At 40.3% G+C, this 20,326-nt stretch overlaps 1 protein-coding gene across 1 annotated transcript; it reads right to left on the bottom strand.

Annotated features, from left to right (window-relative positions):
- Positions 1 to 8,773: 8,773 nt before the first annotated feature.
- LOC138467239 (protein LDOC1-like) lies at positions 8,774 to 9,271 on the bottom strand. Its single transcript, XM_069607267.1, has one exon. It carries the CDS (start codon positions 9,269 to 9,271, stop codon positions 8,774 to 8,776), a length of 498 nt encoding a protein of 165 aa, XP_069463368.1.
- Between the last annotated feature and the right edge of the window lie 11,055 nt (positions 9,272 to 20,326).

Genomic DNA, 20,326 nt, shown 5'->3' with positions numbered 1-20,326 from the left:
CATTTTGAGGATGAACAAAAAAGAAAGATCCATGAGAAAGCATCAGAAAACGTTATAGTAAAGACGCTAATCGAGCTAATTGAGGAAGCTCGCGAAGACAAGAGTGCGTTTTTGTATTGTTTCAGGGACACTATTAACTTACTTAAAACAGAGAGTTACAAAAACAACGTTCAATATGAGGTCAAAAGTACCTCAACAGAAACAATGGACAGAGAGTTAAGGCCAAGTGAGGAACAAAGAAAGGTAAATGTGATGGTTGAGTTGAACAAAAAAATTGCAACCGAAAACACAAGAAAGACTGAATTTACGGTCAATCGAACACTGGCACCTGGCTCCCAAAGAACAGAGGGAAAACAGGGAGAGTCCCTGATAAATAGGCAACCGACACAGGTCATTGACAATAACAATTGCGAAAACCAGCCTAATGGTACTTATCCATTATTCAGCATTGAAAACCCTAAAGATTGGACAGAATAGATAAGATGGAAAAATTAAATGAAACCTCGGAAAAATCAATCAAAAGACCAAAAGATGTCATGGAAAAATCGAACAAAAAAACTAAAAATTTGCCCAATCAAAAATGCATGACTAATGAAGGAACACGGCAGTTCATTAGAAATTTAAAGCCCATAGGTAAAGAGATAACGAAGTCTATCCAACAAGCACCGCCAGTAATAAAAAAAAAAAAGGACGATGCAGAGCAAGTAAAGAACCAAGCAAGAGAATCCATTAAAGATGTGGAATTAGAGAGTACATTAGAAAGCTCCATAAATGAGTCCTATGTTCAAGAGTCTTTGTTGCTCTTATCGGTTTATGAGGATGACAGCTCGCAAGAGTCAGCTGAGGAATGTGAAGAGCATGAGCACCAGGAAAGTAATGCTCCGGAATGTATTGAAGTACCAGCTTCGACCTTTCGAACTTTGCAAGAAAAAAGAATGCAGATTGGACTAAAAAAGGACTTGGAAAAAAAGCAAGGCCGGTGCTAAAAGATATGATCAAACAATCAGAACAAGAACGAGAAAGTTGGAGCACCCAAAACCCCAAGAGCTCGAGAATGAAAAATAGGAACAAAAATGGAGAGAAGAAGGACCAAAGAAGCGACAAGAATAATCTTGAACCCTATGGCAATCATAATAACACCCTAAAACTAAGAATGGAGAGAGTTCTAAGAGCACAGGATGGTTTGATCCTAAATAGATCAAACCTAATGAAACTCTTGCACAACGTGCCTCAATTGAGAGTGAATGAACCAAAAGATATACGAATTGTGGAATTTCCAAACGAAGAAGACTTGGACAGAATTCACATACACTTCAATTCAAAGGCAGTTATGAATGCAATATGGTTAGTGGCGGATGACCTGTGGGTTTTGGGCTTTGATGTTAAAATAGAATGTCCGCAACAGAGAGAAAAGGATATAAACAGGGACACAATTAAGAAAACAAGCTTTGAAGAACAACAAAAAAATGCCCGCAAAAACCAAAATGAAGAGGAAGTGGACTACAGACCTACACATTTCTCACCAACAGTATTACGGGGCCCAAATGCTTTACGTATGAAAATTAAAGGAAATGTGAAAGGGAATCTCGTCCAGCAAACAAATAATGACCGTCCTATTGTAACTAAAATAGATGCTGAAAAATCCTGGGGCTGGCTAGCGGAAACTTTGAATACGAAAACAAATGAAAAAAATCATTAGACCGAAGGACCAGGACCCCGAGGATCAACAAGTTTTGCTTCCTGGAATACAAGAGGCTTCTTTCATTTGATTGAAAAGCTAAATAAAGAAATTCTAAATGCAGATATCAGCTGTATTCAAGAGTGCTGGCTGCAAGAACAGCCATACATACATGGAGCAACTTGTTATTTAAATAAAGCTCTCAAAGGAAAAAAGGTAGACCCTCCGCAGGTCTATTAACTATCATAAAAAACACATATGGCGGAAATGTAATTCGTACGATACACCCGTCACCATTGATACAAATAATAATTATGCAACAGGATTCAAAAGGAAGTGATACACAAAAAGAAAAAAACACACTAATCATTTGTAATCTATATTGGAACACAAAAGCAAAAGATGGACAAGTATTCCTGGAATTACTAACTAATCACATAGACCAATTGAGGTCAGAATATGATAATCCGTCATTAATAATATGTGGTGATCTAAACATCTCCTGTGGTAAAACCAAAAATCCGCAGGCAAATTTGTCTAGTTACAATCGACAAAAACAATCAAGAGCAAGAGATTGGGAGATGGAAATGGAGAACCGTGATCTCTTGCAAGTAAATGGAAATGTCCAAGGAGATCTGGAAGGACAATCGACTTGGTCATCACATAATTCAAGCACAACATTAGACTACTTCTTTGTTGACCGGAAAACTTTTGACAGAATACTCACCTTAAAAATCTTACCAACAAAAAGTAGTGACCACAAAATATTAATCCTCACATGCACAGATCCAGCAATAGAGCATAAAAGGGATGTGGTACCTAGGAATACTTGGCCTACAGGAGTCAGTGTAAATGAGGGGCGAAACAGACTGAGGATAACAACACAAATGATTCCCATGTTAACAAATTCAATAAATAAATGGGCTATTATAACAGGAAAAGACGTGGAGTACGAATCGTGTCTTAAAATCTTCAAAGTGACCACAGAAACAAATAAAAGAACCACAAAAAGCAGGATGCATTGTTTCAATGAGGATATAGCGGGAAAAAAACGACAGCTGGTGAGAGACCTAAGAGCCTTAAAAAAACAGAATATTGCCTATGATGACATGCAAACAAAAAAGAATTGAGAAAAGGTTATCGAAACTGGGCCAAATCCCATAGAGCTATATTATTTCAAAAAGACTCTGAATACATGTTAATGGCGATGAGAAACAAAAATGCAAAATATCTATGGACACTGCTAAATCAGAAAAGAAACCAACAAAGTGAGAAACAACTCAATCCAATAAATGAAACAACGTGGGAACAATATTTTCAAGAAAAATATAATTGAGAGCCCATAACAGACAAAATTCTACAAGATGACAAAGGTAAAAAAGGTTGGGATATCGAATTCACTTCAAGTGAAATCTTGGCACTGATCAAAAAAGCAAGCAGATCGCGAGCAACAGGGCCGGATGGCCTCACAAATGAAATCTTAAAGCAAGCTCTAGAGGTATGGGCACACATGTGCTTTGTTCTCTTTACACGAATAGTAAAAATGGGTCACATACCAGAATCTTGGACAACTTCAATTACTATTCCAATCCATAAAAAAGGAGACAGAGCTTGTCCGGAGAATTATCGTCCCATATCCCTGCTGGATGTCTTAGGTAAACTCTTTGCGGGCATTCTCTTGAAAAGATTAAAGGAATGGATACTAAGATCTGGTAATTTCGATCACAGACAAGCGGGTTTTGTGGAAAATGTAGACTGCAGTTTAAACCTCTTAATCCTCAACCTGCTAAAAGCAAAGACCATTCATGAAAATCAAAAATGGTTTATCGCCATAATAGATATGGCGGCAGCCTTTGACAGAGTAGACCGTCAAATTCTCTGGTCCAAATCGAAAGAAAAAGGCTGTCCATTAGACCTAATAGAAGCCATTAAATCTCTCCATACAAATACATCGATGCGAGTCAGATTGGACCAAAAGGGAAACTTAACGCAGGCAATAACAACAACCTGTGGGCTAAAACAGGGTTGCCCCCTAGCGTCTATACTCTATAGCTTCTATATTTTAGAAGTAAAGGACTGCTTGGAACCACCAAGAGCATGCTCGCCTAAAATAGGAGAAATGAAAATTGGTCATCTCTTATATGCTGACGATCTTATAGTGATGGACAAAACAGAAATGGGTCTACAAAAAAAACTAGAAGCTCTGAATATACATCTAAAAGAAATTGAACAAAAAATCAATCCTGAAAAAACAGTGGTAATGATAATTAAAAAAGCAGGTCCTGCAAGTAAAAAACCTTTTAGATGGCACATAGAGAAGGACCTGATAACAACAGTTAAAAACACAAAATACCTGGGAGCAATTGTAAGTGCCAATTGGAGTGACCAACCGTGGATTGAACATTTGCAGAGGAAAATGGACCAATTAACATCACAGGCATTAATATTGAAAAGAAAGTTCTGTAAATTCTCCATGCGTCCGATTGTGGAATTCTACAATGCAAAGGTCATCCCCACTGTGACATATGCTGGCGAAACGGCCCTGAGAATCCCTTGGGAAACATGGGATAAACTTGAAGCCAGATTCTGGCGAAAATTTCTGAATATTCCGATATGTGTTCCGATAGGTATCATACGACATGAGTTAGGATTGCATTCAATGCAAGCCCGAATCATCTGGAAAACACTGGCCACATACAGAAAAATATCTTTAGAAAGCTGTCCACCTCAATACCAAATACTGAACAAGGAAGCAGGAAAAATGCCCTTCTGGCCACTGGATGAATGGAAAGCGAAATGTAACGATCTGCTGCAAAATCTAAAAGTCACGACGGAAGCCCTTCTGAAACATCCAAAGAGGGTAAAAATACTTTTATTTTCAATCGATTGGGCAGAAACAGAGCGTGGAGAGTAGCGTCGAACCGACACACCTGAGTAGCGTCGAACCATGTCCACTGACATTGCCTGGATACCTAGAAAAAAGCGCAAATCGGAATCATAGAGATCTAATAATGCGCTTTCGTCTGAACATTTTAAGAACAAAGATCAATCTGTTCAGATACGGACTGGTAAAGGAAAAATTATGCAGATTATGCAAAAAAGAAGAAGAATCGTCTCAACACCTAATGTTGTTCTGCCCTGAACTCAGATCCGAAAGGGGTTGTTTACTACTACCAACATTGCCTCCATCATGTGATCTGGACGCCAACTTATGGTGGTCAGCTTTATATGACGATCCAAGTAAAAAAACTGTTAAAGGTCTGGGTATTTTCCTAGAATCAATGCTAAAGAGATTGGAAGAGAATTAAGATTATTATCAACAAGGAGAACTAAAAAAAAAAAAAACAAATAGCCAAACCTCGACTTAAGAACAAAGAGAGAAGGCTTGGGAGAGGTCTGGCTTGTGCATGGGGAGGAGGGAAAAATTTGTACATAAGCAAAAGCTTGTATTTTTGTATGCTGAAAGCTTTAATAAAAAAAAAAACATCGCTGGGAAGAGCAAATAGGGGAGCCCTCTTTGGTGAAATTGACACACATTATTCAGGCAGTACCGATATTTGAGGAGGTGGCGTGTGGTGAGTGTGTAGAGGCCCAATGCCTTGATCTGATTACATCAAGCAATAAGGGGATACTGAAGAAAGGTCTAATGAAGGACAGAATATAAAAAGTAAAGGTTCAAGAGCATTTCTGCAAAATTTAAACATCCAGGCATGATGGTTTTTCCTGGACAGTCTAACAAATCTTTTGCTATACAAACCGCCAAAAAAAGATCAATACAAAGAACAGCGCTGGAGGGAAAAAAATTGAAACAATTGGTAAGGAAGAACATTTTGAACCATCAAATATTTACATTTAACCCTATTTGGTATGGGAAGATTAGTTGGGCAATACGGAAAGTGTGGAAGAACTGAATCAAAAGAAAGACAATGGGCCTCATTACGAGGTAGGAGGTAGCCATGGTGCTATTAGCACCATGGCTACCCCCTTACCGCATTCCAGGTCCGGGTTAACGAAATAGGGATTTACAGAGTCATTCCAACCTTGGAGGACCCTGTAAGTCCCCATTCCGGCAACCATTCCCCATTCCCCTGCTTAATGGAAATGGGGATGGAGCTAATAACGGTGCCGCAATTTGCGGTACCGTTATTAGCTCTGAAGTCCCTTAACGGGTCCCTTCCATAATGCCTGGTAAAACCAGGCGTTAAGGAAGGGACCCACTAAGGGACCTCGGTATAGGGTGGTAAGGGATTACCGGCACCGGTGTCTTTACCAGTGCCGGTAATCCCTTACCACCTACCTCGTAATGAGGCCCAATGGTTTAGTGGAGGATTTGGATTCACTGCAAGAGAGGGATAACCACAATCTTCTACTAAGTAACCAAACCTTTCAATGTACTTTAGGCAAGGAGTTCATGGAAGACTTTTTGGCAGATGGATCATATAATAAAGGAAAGAATCTAAATTCAAATACTGGGAAGGATTTTAGGAAAGATACAGGGAAATGTTTCAAACACATTTGCTTAGACCAGGGTGAATTACTGTGGCAATAAGCCCGAGCCAGCGGGCAACTACCACCTAAGGTAATGCCCCGGGCCCATAGTTATAAGCCCGAGTGTAGCGTGGACCTTAACGGAGGCACTGGGGGCATTTTCCATTAGGCAGTAATGGCCTGCCGACGAGGGGCCTATTGCGATTAGTATTCTGGGGTGTTTAGCCCCGAGATACTAATGGCGTTGTTACTTTTTTCAATCAGCTTTTGTTTGCCGGTTGAAAAAAGTGGCACTGCAGTACGCATTAATTCTAGAAAGACTAGAATTCATGTACTGCTTAATTATTATGGATCAACAGGGCGCCATTTTGGGCCCAGTTGATCCATAGTAATGAATGGAGAGGTGAGTTTGGAAGCTTCACTCGACCTCGCGTGGGGTGCATGCAAATGCGCACAAAGGATTACACTGTGGTATGGCTCGGAATTGAGCCAAACCACATTAAGTGCATCCCGTGGCATCGACGCACCGGGTACTAATGTTGAATAGATCATCATTTTTTTGGGCTTTTTTACTATGATGCCTGCCTTAAGAGCCTTGATTTCTAGAGATATTTATTTTTGGAAGAGGATAGGGTGGATTAAGTGGCGATTTATGCACACTCTAAAATTATTTATAATCTGATTCTTAGCTAAATTGACACTTTCTTATCCTTTGGTATTGTTATATTTGCTTGGGACAAGACATGTGACAAGTATAGGAACTCTCAAGAAATAAGGATGTCCTCATCAAAAGGAGGGACTTCCTGTGAGTATCAACGTCATAAAGAAGCTTTATCTTGTACATTAACTAACAAGTGTAGCAGAAATGTTTGTTTCAGCCAAGACCAGGAGAACATGGATGCAATTTCTAAGGACTGGTCGGACTCCCCTACCTACTTGCTGTAAAGTCTGAGCCCCATTGAGTACCAAAAGATGTTTGGATGAAAAATTTGAAATTATTGTCTTGTAATTCTAGAAGTTTCAATAGTTTATGAAAACAATACCTCTTGATGAGATGGACATTTTGGGTTACCAAGTTTCTTTTAACTACAGGAAGTGTAGCTGGTCTCTTCTCCCCATAGATGGGTACACAACATTTTTTTAAAAAGCTATAAAAATACCAAAGGAAGATTGTAGGATGGACCTATTGAAGGTATTAGCAATTCTATGAGCCGTACATGTATGAAGTGGCATACCAACTGTGACACTTTTGGCAGTCAGCCTCAAATGTGATAATTTCTATCTAATCTATTAATCAACATTTATTGGAATCCCATTGTCACTTTTGAGAAGGAGGTATTTTATTTTTTAGATCTGTTGCTTTCAGACCAGCATAATGTCTTAGATCCAAACTACATCATAGTTGCAGGAAATATTAATTGTATTAGCCCTTATCCTTCCACTGGGATGGGAGATAATATGGAATTTTTGATTTACAGTAAGGTACACCAAAGAGGATTAACGTGGGCAAGACTTATGTCTAACTGGCAATTTACCAAATCAAATGGCAATGCATGGGGTGATGTGCCATGGAAGCCTGCGTGGAAAAGTGGTATCAGCAGCACTACAATTGATTATGTCTTTGCAGTTAGAGCAGTTTTGACCATAAATTATCTTTGTGCATTCATGAAACTGACCTAAGTGATCACGCATATCTGGTCCTAAGTGTAAATATCTCCATTAGAAGTTTGAGATCATATTTGACAGAATTGAAAGTAAACAACCATGGAACAATATGTCAAGATCCGAGTCCACCTCCCCTTTCTCCTCACCTGACTCCTCTGAGGTAAGTTCGCAAGGGTCCGTCTCAATCTTTCTTTTTTGACAACTTTATTTAAAGATTTATCAAAAGAAATACATATCATTCCAAAACAACAATTATGATAACAAGAAAACAACAAATAAAACGAAAAAAGCATTATACAAGTTGATACAAATAGCACAGAATAAATAAGAAAAACCTATCAATTATCTCTACTAATCGCAACAAACCTAATTTGAAATGATAACTAGCCAAAAATCAGAGGAAAACAAGAGATAAAGTAAAATAAAAAAAACACAAACACACAACCACACAACACAAGACAAACACAATAAAAAGAACACAATAGTAAATTAACCACTCTGAAACAAAAACCATCGCCCATCAGCACTTAATTCACACATAGAGTTCATTAAAAGCCTCCCACTGTTCCTTATAAAATTCTTCTTTATGTAAAGCAGAATACTTAATCCTCTCAAATCTTGAGAGCAACTGCACCTGCGATAACCATTCATCAATACTTGGTTTCTTTCTCGTCTTCCAGAGGCATAAAATTTGACGAGTCGCCACCAAAAACACCTTATTAGCCCAACACAGAGTCGCATAGCTAAAGTGACGAGTGCCCACTGGTGAGTTCAAAAGAACTGATGATGGTGTCCTTGGAAAAGAGATGTTCCCGACCAAATCAACTCTATCCAAAACCTCACTCCAAAACATTTAACCTTCGAACAATTCCATAACATGTGAAGCAAAGTGCCTTCCTCCGTAGAACAACTCCAACACATACTATCCTCCCTTAAGCCAAATCAGTGCATTTTAACTGGAGTCCAAAACAGACACCCCAAAATCCTCTGTTGAATATATCGTAAATTTTTGACATCCAGGATAGCTTCTAAAGAGGAGTAGAACACCTCAGGTCTGTCGAATCGTTCCTTGAAGCTCTCTACGAAATGATCATAATCAATCAAGGAAGGGTCGTTTCTGGCCACAAGAGGAGTGGCCCAGGCCAGAGCATTTCCTATGAGATTGGCAATGATGAATGCAACCCTAGATCTTGCCGATTCATAGGCATGGGTACGGAAGGCAAAATATACACCACAGGCATCAAGGAATTCCTTCATTCCTCCCGGATGACCGTCGTATTTGTCGAAGGAAAGGGGCATCGCTGGTAGATCTCCACGGTCGTCTCTATGTAGGACTACCTGCTGTCGGAGTGCTATGTTCTCTGTCCTCAAAGCCTGGACTTCGACAGTGAGGTTCTGCATTGCCGCCACCAGTTCTTGGTATTGTTCCAAGGAGGCCATGTTAGGGTTCGGTCGTTGTATACTGTCAAGATCCAAGTCACCTCCCCTCTCTCCTCACCTGACTCCTCCGAGGTAAGTTCGCAAGGGTCCGTCTCAATCTTGCCGGGCTTCCCCTTAGCCCTTGGCCCCTTGCCTTTTGGTGTTCTGGTCTTCTTTTCCTGAAGGTAACGTCTGGCCCCTCCGGAGGCCACCTTGACAGAGGAGTGGACCTGTCACCGAGGAACCCCAGGGGGCCAGCCTCAGCTCTAGGGAAAAAGCACGAAGGCAGAAAAAACCCTAGTCTGTAGATGGGTTCAGAAGACAGGACCTTTAGATGGTACAGATCTTTAGGTTGCAGTTCCAAGATACCAGGTATGATGACATACTCAGTGTAGCTGAAGGCAGGAATCCAAGAAGCAAATGCCGGAGTGGAAGGGTATCAGACCCTGGGAGAAAGGTAGGTAAGGGAAGGTATGGTAAAGAAAAGATACACAGGAGTTAGATACAACAGGAAGGGACTACTGTGCCAAGTCAGGGAGAGAAAAGCAGGAATGCCCCAAGTAGTCAGAAGCAGGGCTGAACCACCACGGCGGAGCAGAAAGGAACAACCCGCTGGAAGGCAGCACGCCGAAAAGACAGGAAGGTAGGATTAGCAACAGGGGCTCAAGGGAACGCAGAAGCGGTGAAGCGCAGCGCCCCCGTGCCCATTAAAGAAAGAAAACACCAGACAGAAGGGCTGAGAGAACATCCGATAGCGAGACCAGCTGGGAAGCTCCTGTTCACGGACGCGGAGCACAGGGCGAAGAAGCACCCTCGCGGCCGTAGTAAGGATGCAGACCAGGCAGCAGTGGCATTAAGAAAAAAGGTAGATTGAAAGTTAGAGCGAGGGAAGAACAGGGAAGCGGAGAGGCACCGTACCAGAATTAGCGGCGGCAACCTCAAACAAAAAGTAGAAAGTTAGCGAGCACGAAGACAACAGTAAAGGTAGAGGAAAAGAGATCCAGGGAAGGAACAAGGGGAATAAAGACTAGAAGAGTAATACACGGGATGGCGATAATCCAAAAGTCAGAGCGTTGAGAGAGTGAAACAACAGATACAACGCGCCGAGAAGTGGGCGGAGCCAGATTATATAAGCTCTGGCACCATGATGGGTGAGGGCTCACCGCTCACGGCCGGAACCGCCTGCGATTCCAATGTTTCCAATCTTGGATCCTGACACAATAGTTCAATGGTCCGTTCATAAAAGGGAAACATTTTTTAAAATCAGGTGGCTCAAAGGGTAGAGTTTGGAAATTGGGTAGAGGTAAAAGGCAATCCAACAATTATTAACTATTATTTGATATTGGTTCAATGGCTTTCCTCTATCCTGAAAAGAGTGACAAAGAGACCAGTGCTTCACAACCACACATTTGACTTGGACATGTTCGAGAAGCAGGAATTGAGGAGAGAAATCAGCAGGGTAGGTAGAGGGTGCTCCTACAAACAAAGAGTTAACAATTGGCAAAACAAGGTGACAATGAATATAAGAGAGAGCTCGAGAATTCTGAAGACATTGGATTCTAGGAATTCCAAAAACCTTTGGGAATGCATACACAAAATAGAGAGGTCTCAGAACTTGATGCAAATAAACCGATTGAAGAGGCAAAATTAGTCGAACATTTTGTGGATTCACAACATGTAATGCGTCATTCTGTTATGAGGACCTACCGTCTTGGAATAGGTATGTTTTGAAGTCAGAAATTGAAATTTATGAATTCTGGCGCAGTACGCCCTGGGGGCCTTTCAAATTTTATTTTGAAAGGGGATACCTTACTTAGGGCAGGACATTAAGATTGATTGTTCTACCAAATCAGGGAGACAATATACATCTGGACTCTTGGCATAAATGCTTTCTAGTGCCAGCAATAAGAGGGGAGAATGATTCAATCCAGACAGCTATTACCCCATCGCTCTCCTGGATTCTGCCAGGAAAATGTTTGCATCCTTGATACTGGCTGATCTGGACGAGTGGACTAGGGAAACCAATCGATTACTGATCTTCAAAACAGGTTTCAGAAAAAAGGTGGAGACAACACTTAGTGGTTTTATTATAAATGTTTTGTTCTCACAGACAAGAACAAAAGGAAATCCATCACCTTGCTATGCGGCTTATGCATAACTATGTGCATCGTTCGACTGTGTACACCAACAGAAACTGTGAAACAAGTGGCATCCTCAGCTGGTTATTAAAAATCATTATTACATTATATTCAGAAACAGAAATTAGAGTATGAACACATTCTACAGGATCATGCTACAAAGGTATTAATACTGGCATAGCTTTGCGTCAGGGTTGTGTACTTTTAATCTTTATTTATTTATTTATTTATTTATTTATTCAGATTTATTTAAAGCGCACATCAGCCCGGGGGCATCGTGGCGCTGTTACATGAATACATACATAGTCTGGTTACAATGGAAGGAAGATGGTTACAAAGCAATTTACATTACAGGAAGCATTTCGTATCGAACACTTTTAGTATCAGATGTGTGCGAGCTGAGGTGGGTGAAGGGAAGGTGGAGTTAGTTGAATAGCGTGGTTTTGAGGGATTTGCGAAAGAGATACAGATATGGTTCTGCTATAAGCGCGTTGGGGAGGGCATTCCATAGCTTAGGTGCTATGTGAGGGAAGCCAATGCCGCCGGCTTTGGCTCTTTTTACAATGGGTACTTGGAGTTGGTTGGCGTGGTGACTTCTTCTGGGGCGGATGGAGGAGTTCTTGGTTATAGTCTCAGATAGGTAGGGGGGTGCTGTGTGGTTAATGCATTTGTGTGTGAGGGTGAGGGTGAGGTATAGCTGATATACCAGTGGAGCTAGAGAAGGTCTGTACATTTCGACCGAAGTTGGGTTACGTAGATACCAGAGTATTTATTTTTGCTGATGAGATAATATTGTTGGATTGTACTCTGTTGGGCCTCCAGTGAGCATTGAATCAATTGGATTCTTATTCAAAAGACAATAACCTTCAGATACATGTTAATAAAATTGCTATAATACGTTTCAATGGGTCCAAAAAAAGTTGTCTTATAGTTGGTATATAACTTTTATGAGCCTGAGATTAGTTCAGCATTTTATTTATTTAAGTTCTAATGTTACTAGAAAACCGGACACCGAAAAAGTTTCTGGACTTCTTCGTAGGAAATGATTCCCTTCAGTGCCCAAATGAGAAGGATAATAATTAAATACTGTTCATTCTCCATAATGCCACTGTTGAATTTGTATAGGGACAAAATTAAACCAGCAATTACCTTTGTACCTGAAGTAGTGGAGGGGTTATAGGAGAAATATTTGAACCTACTACAATGACAAGTTTGGAAGAAAACCACTCATTTACCTAAGTGCTTACCAATAGCTCCAATCTATAAAGAATTGAACCATGAAATCTAATCCCGAATGCAAAGTTCATGATCTTATATAACATTTTAAACCCTTCTGACGGATAATTATTTGAGTTTGTATACTCAATTTAAAGAAAAGATAATTCAACACCATTAGTGTTATATGCTGCAGAGTGCACCTCCATTGTGGAGGAAATTGGGGCTTCAGGGAAAGTATTAGCGGAAACCCCAGGAAAAGGGAAAGGTAAATTGGGTATTCATGATTGAACAAACAAAATGATGTTTTAAGAATCTATAAGCTTTGCTATGGACATAGGAATGTTTTTAGAAAGCACAACACAATACCTTATGAAATGTTCAGAAAGAAATCAAGAACCGTGTATATGCAACTACGATTTTATGTTGTATACTCTCGAGAAGTATAGTGGCCTCATAGGGTTATCCCACAAGGAAATAGAGGGTGTTGCCTGTGTAAAAAATTGGCATATTGGAAACATGGAAACATTTGTTATTACAATGTAATAAAATGAGAGCTATTTAACTGAAGGGCTTTCAAAGTTGTGTTAGGTATCCTGCAAATGTGCACACACATTTTTGCATAGAGTTGAACTTTAAGTATGCATCAGATATAAGACATTGTTTATATTAGCCACATTTTGCTGTGCACAAATTATTTATGATTTCATAGATGAAAATCTATATTCCTGGTAATGGATTGTTGTTATGAATTGTTGATGGTACGTGACATTAAGATTGATGATGTTTTGTAGAAGTTATGCTATACAGATTTTATACTTAATTAAAAAAAAATTAAACTTTGACTTATCCTGATGCCATGACGATTGCTCTCATTCCCTCATTTACCAACACTAAAACCCTCCCTACTCTTCCATAAACACCACATGCAAACCAGTTATGCCACACACACATTTGTATGATATTGCATTTTTATGGTGCTTTATGTCAAAGCATAACAACACACATGAAAATTATTAAAAAAAACATAATGTCATTGAAAAGAAGAACTCCACATCTCTCCAAATAAGTCACCCAATCTCAACACTGCCAATGCATGTTTATACCACAGACACAAAAGTGCTCCCATATGGATTCAAATACCCAGATCACCCAGAAGCAAACCCACCCACAATGAAAAACCATTTCTGAACTGAAACTACAACATAGCAAAAGCACGTTTGCACTCTTACTCTCATGCCACTAACAAAACAACCTCTCACTTTTCACTTCCGCCAGAGTGCCTGGAGAAAGGCAGTGGTGCATGGTATAAATCCCACTTACATAACAGAATGGAGGGAAAACCAAGCGGACTAATAGCCATGCACTCTACAACAAGAGATACAGGGGATACAAAAATATGGTTACATTAAAAAATAGAATAGTGTGGATCCAGTTGGCAGGATAAAAAGCGAGGGGATAGATATGTTCATAGCCATGAGATACATGTTAGGGATGCAAAGGCAGACACAGTCTTGATTGGGAGGTACCATAGATATTCAGCATGTAAGACCTTCTTAGGAGAAGTGTGTTGCTTGCCTCTATCTGCTGCCATCTCTAGGGGACACTGATGCCATGAGCAATTAAAGCCGTTACAGTTACTCCACTGCTAAAAAAAAAAAAAAACAGTCTGGACCCTAGGTATCCGGATAATCTGAGACCTATAACCAACTGTCAATTCCTCCTTAAAATCTTGGATAAAACTGCTTGCATGCAATTTCAAGCTTTCATAGAAACACATAACATCCTCCACGGCAGACAATCTGGTTTTTGACCCTGCTATAGTAGTGAGACAGCGCTTCTCGATCTACAATCTCAGATGTTGGGTATCGTTGAAAAGGGCAAAGTAGTAATGCTAGTACTTCTGGACCTGTCGGCGGGTTTTGACTTGGTTGATCACCAATGCCTCCTGCAGTCCTTACGCCATCTGGGACTCTGCTCCGTGAGTGCAGTTAATTGGTTTCATTCATTTATATCAGGACGCAAATCCAAAATTCCGTGGGGATCAGTCCTATCTCCGTCAGCTCCCATTTGGTGTAGAGTTCCTCAAGGAGCAAATCTGTCCCCTATCTTGTTCAAAGTATACACAATAACTCTCTGTTCACAATTGGATGATCAAGGAGTATTGTTTATGAACTACACCAATGGCACTCAGCTGGTCCTATAAACTACTTGGGACAATGTCAAGATTACCAGATCCATCTCCCACATGTTCCATCAGATAGAACTCTGGATGGCCTCCAACCGGCTTTGTCTGAACACCAACAAGACAGAGATTCTGTTTTTTGGCTTCAGGCAGGCCCGGGCAAAACTCAATCCGGCTTTCATGAGTTTTAGAATCGTAGACAACACCATCCAGGTTCAAACTAAGGTGAAAATGCTTGGTGTTTAGCTGGAGGCCACTCTGAGTTCCAAGGCACATGTCAATCAGCTGATACAAAATTGTAATTACCAGCTGCACCTTCTCAGAAACATTTGCCTGTACATTTCAGAAAAGAACAGTGCCACCATAACTCGAGCAACAATCAACTCGAGGTTAGATTATTGTAACTCCCTATTTATTGGAGCCTCAACCTCATGCCTTAAAACATGTCAGGTTCAACAAAACGATGCTGTACGTATCGTCAAAAAGGTAGCTAGGCATGCTAACATCTCCAATCACTGACATAACCTTCATTGTCTTCCTGTCAAAGAACGAATCCTGTTTAAGACAGGAAATATGGTTTTCAAATGTATCTCTGGACAAGCCCTTGCTTATCTAAAATCATCAATTGCTCAATATTGCCTGGCCAAGAAATCTGCGATCTAGTGTAAAGAAGCAGATTATCTACCCTGGTCACAGACGTACTAATGGACTTTGCAGATCTTTTACAGTTAAGGCAGCACTCTTTTGTAACACTCTCGCCATTACCTTGATGTCGGAAGAGGCACTAGGAACATTCATAAAAGCTTTGAAAACATATATTTTCAAATTACCCCCCCCCCGCGGCCCCGATGGTACGCTCTCCTTTTGTCCTGTTCCTTGAAGGTCGTCCTGACATTTGAGTCTTATGGGCACCCTGATGCCCACAGGCTTTCGGCGCATTCCAGATAAATAAATAAGGAACACATAATGCTGCTGGTTGAACAGTCCATTAAAAATCAGCCTGGAGCATAAGGTGCAAGACAAACACAAAGTAGATTTTATGGATGGCCTGCATACAATACTAGCTCCTATAACAAGTAAAGTATGGGAATAAGGAGATGATGGTGTGCTCCCAGCTGTGGGTGTGGCTATTCGATGACAAGAGCAGACTCTGAGAGAGGGAGAGGTGATAGTTAACATGTGTCCAAAATTCTCATGAACTGTGCCCGAAATTGTATTTTTACATTAGCACTAAGAATATAATCTAAATCCTAAAAAGAACAGTCTTTAGAACAGGTGCAACAGCAATATAGGCCTCAGCCTGTTCACCTCAACTACTAATGAGCTTCCCAACATTGCTATTAATTTATAGGGACCTGAGAAGATAGATAATAGTGTAAATACTGACAGGGGACTCTAACTGACATTGTCCGGCCTCAGTTGGTTGATTGTTTTCCAGATGTGCATCGTATCCAGGGGCCTACCAGCAGGATGGAGATTCTGTGTGCTAAACTCGTATGTGATTGATAATGCTGCCACATCTCTCACTTCAATGACTCAAGTATTAAATGTGCTGTTTATTGAACACATTCACTGGAGTCCCATGCATTTAAGTTGCTGGAGTTAAGCACACAAACAGTGAAAAACTCGTTTGATGTGACTTTGTAGGGTAGGTATTGTGGAGGCATCATGAGTGAGACACAGACAACAGGCTACTGTTTTCTTAACACGCTTTATTTTACCTCAAATTTCAGGATGGAGTAAGGACTAACTTGCCCTATGCTAATGCGGGAATTTCCTACCTAAAGGAAATATAAATAAATAAACTAAACTAAACTAAAGGAAACTAAGGATAGTCTGTGTCAGGAAGTTCAAATAAAAAGTCAGTCTTTCTCCAAAACATATACTTGCCCTCACAATTAAATTAATGCAGTGTGTAAGGATGTCAGCCTCAAAATGAATAGTGTTCAAAACAAAGTTCAGAGCTTCTTCCAGCTCATGGCTTGTAATCAGGGTCCCTCCCAAAGTTCAATGCAGTTTACAAAGTATCAGGGTTCCCTCCTCAAGAGTTCAAGTATTTCAGCTTTTCAAAAATAACACAATTCCTTGGGACACTGCGCAAACTCTCTTGTCATCAGTACTCTTTGCCAGTTCACCAAAATAGTTCAGTCTCTTGATTTCAAAATCACTTGAGAATCTGTAGCAAAACACAAGCTTCATTGTAGTTACTTTCATTAGCTTTTTCCAAAAGTGCCAATCGGTCTAGGCGCAGTTGTCTGACCACACGGTCCACCCATATCATGTCACGCAACCGATACCCTTGTTCATCTTCCAACACTTTGCACTGACTAGTTTGCCCATCATTCACTTTGCTATACTTTCTGTAATTTATTGACTCTTGTCGACACATGTTTCATCTTAACTTGCAGTTCGTTTAACACTTTGCTTGGGTCAATAATGGTTTCTCTTCTCATTCCCTTCTTGGGATTCTATTTGCTTTGCCAAGCTTGTATTTCAACCAATTTACTCAGTGGTGTTTACTACTTGTACCACCTTACTTCATTCCCTTCAATCATGCTTATCACTTGCTTTAATCCTGTGCTCCATTACACTCAGAAAGATTCATAACTTGATATAGTTCTGTACGGCATTCAGAAATGCTTTTAATGTCTCTCAGTTCGTATTCAAAATTCATCTGTTTCAGTCTTGAAACTACTTTCAGTTCATACGAGATTTAAAGGCATTTGTTTCAACATTCACAACTACTTATGACTTTTTCCAGTGCTTCGATATTCAAGAAATGCTTGCTTCAGGTTCCCGGAGCTCCCTGTTATGAGTGTTCTCTGTTTACACTCACTGGATTCATGTGTCAGATCTTGTCAGCTTTGTTCCTTTAACTGCTCTGCCTTCAGCTTCCAATGACTCCACTCTTCCCATGCAGAGGTTGGAGAGAGCACCGCTCGCTCCTCTGGAGTTAAATGGTGACCAGAGTGCCTCAGCGCCCCAAAGCACTTCTTCTTACGCCTGACACAGATGGTGTGCAGGCCTTCCAGTCCATCTCTTGGCTGCCCTCAACCCCGGGGTCTCTTGTACCTGCTCGACACGGCTTCCAGCACCCGTGTCTTCTGCTCCTGTCTCTCCGATCCACCTCTCTCTAGATTCAGCCAGCTCCACACTCCTTTTTCTCTCGCTCTCTCTGGTGGACAGCCCACCTTTTTATATCCGTTAGGCTTGCTAAGTGACCATAGGTGGAGGCCGTTTAATCCATTTGCCTGGCCATAGTTAACGGGACATGTCAGGCTGTTCCATCTGAACTCCTCCATAGCCCTTTTCTTCGTCTAAGGATCAAAGTGGTGTTTGGGGAGGTTTACATTATACAAATGAGGAAGTGTGCTCCTAGTTGGGTTCAAGTGTAAAAATAGAATTGAAATAAAAGCAACTTACAGCACTCTAGGTATTGTTAAGTGTGTATGGTGACAAAATGACACGTGTTGAGTGGATCATCTGTGATGCCCAGTGGATAGAGGCATTCATCCAGTTGAAGAATGGTTCTTCAGGATCGAACCCTTGTTCCCAATGGATTATGAAATCGTGTGTCTACTAACTTTATAGGAAATGACAGGTGCCAGGGAAACCTATTTGCTTGAAAGGATGACTACATACTGTTTCATCCCTCTCATTCTCACAGTACATCCATGCATGTGTGGAACCCGGGTACTGAAGCTGTAGTTGCTTTTACCTGATTAAGTGGCAAAAAGTCACTATGTGGCAAAATGATTAAGAGTGTCTCGAAAGACTGTGACTGGCATGTATCTTAGACACATTTTGACTAAAATAGTGACCAAATAAGTTGGTGAAGTGGCTGAATTGGTTGATAAAAACAACTCTTAAGTATTGGTTTACAGTATATAAAACGACAATTAATAAAACACTGGTGAATTATACATTTTTATATGAGTTATTCATATATCCAAACCAGAAAGTAGACGCATTTGCCTATTTATATTGTGTCACAATTGCTATGGTGCTATCATAGTATTGCAGTTCTATAGCAGTGTGACCAAAGTGTATTAATACACCCCAACTTAATTGTCCACTGCTATTGACCTTAGAGGAATGCAAGCCTGAAGAAGACCTGCAGTATTCCATATTGTAAATGTGTGTTTTTCCTCTGATTTCTGAGTCAGGGACATTACCCACCAAGTTAGTTTAATCAGTTATATGGGCATGTGTGTCTAATGCTCTAATGTATCTATGACAAAGTGTGGAAACCTAATGACCACAAGAGGCATCTTTAGAAGAAAACTCAGGTGTAACTGAGCATGCCTGTGTGTAGGTAGAGCAAACAAGCAAGGTTGTTAGAGAGAGACATATTTACAACAACAAAACAAAAGAGGACAGAAAAAGAAAAAGACAAAGGATGTGAGTTGAGGGAGGTGAGAAGAGGGGGAGATGCCACGCACATGTTTGATTTTATATGTTTCTTTTTAGCGCTTCACGCCAAAGAGTTATGAAACACTTGACTTCTATAACAACCCCCGCACACTGACATTGAACAGAAAAACTGCACATCCCTTCCAATAACTCACACAATCTCAGCACTGCCAATGCATGTTTATACCACAGACACAAGTTTTCCCACATGAATTCAAATCCCTAGATCACCCAGAAGCAAACCCACCCACAGTGAATATTTTGTCTGACCTGAAACTACAACACCATTGCAAAAGGACATGTGCACTCTCCCTCTAATCCCACGAACAAAACAACCCCTCTCTTATTTTCACTTCTGACAGGGTTCCTAGAGAACATGGAAATGCAGTGGTGTGCAGTATAAATCCCACTAACATAACATAATGTAGGGCAGACCGAGCTGACTAATTGCACTGTACAATAAGAGATACAGGGGATGCAGAAATAAGGTTGCATTAAACCACGATTTATAGAAAGAGAGGGATACAAGTGATAAGAGGCTCGAATTACAGGTTAGGAATGCATGGCACACCCAGTCTTGGTTGGAAGGTTCTACAGATTATCAGCATGTAAGACCTTCTTCAAAGAAGTGTGTTGTTTGCTCATATCTGCTCCCATTCCTAGAAGAACTGATAGCTATCCCCTTTAAAAAAGAAACAAAAAACACCATTCACAATTATAAAGTATATTTTACACTGCGATCTGTCAAAAGTAATTGGATGGTGCGTCTTATCAAAATTAATAATGTAACATCTGCAGTCAGCAGAAACAGAGTTTATTTATTTAAAACAGTAGTTGATTATTTGTGATATTTCTGTCAACGCTAACAGATATGTAATGTACTGTTCACAAGCATCCAAGTAAAGTAATACCAAGAATTGCTTTTTGAATATGATAGAAACATGGTAAAATGAAATACGTACAGTTTTTGAATCCCAGAAACAAACAATATATATAAAAGGCTTAGGTATGTTTCTGTACTCAGCTAATGCAATTTATCAGTGTTAGGTTGCTCGTGTAATCAATGGATTAAACTTAGAAACTGTTCTCATACCACGCAGTCCTCTCATTCCATCTGATATAGAT

This window comes from Ambystoma mexicanum, chromosome 4q (genome assembly GCF_040938575.1).
Source record: "Ambystoma mexicanum isolate Mex_15411 chromosome 4q, UKY_AmexF1_1, whole genome shotgun sequence".
NCBI lineage: Eukaryota > Metazoa > Chordata > Amphibia > Caudata > Ambystomatidae > Ambystoma > Ambystoma mexicanum.
The sequence above is the reverse complement of the archived record's forward strand: the minus strand, read 5'-3'. Positions and strand labels throughout refer to the sequence as shown.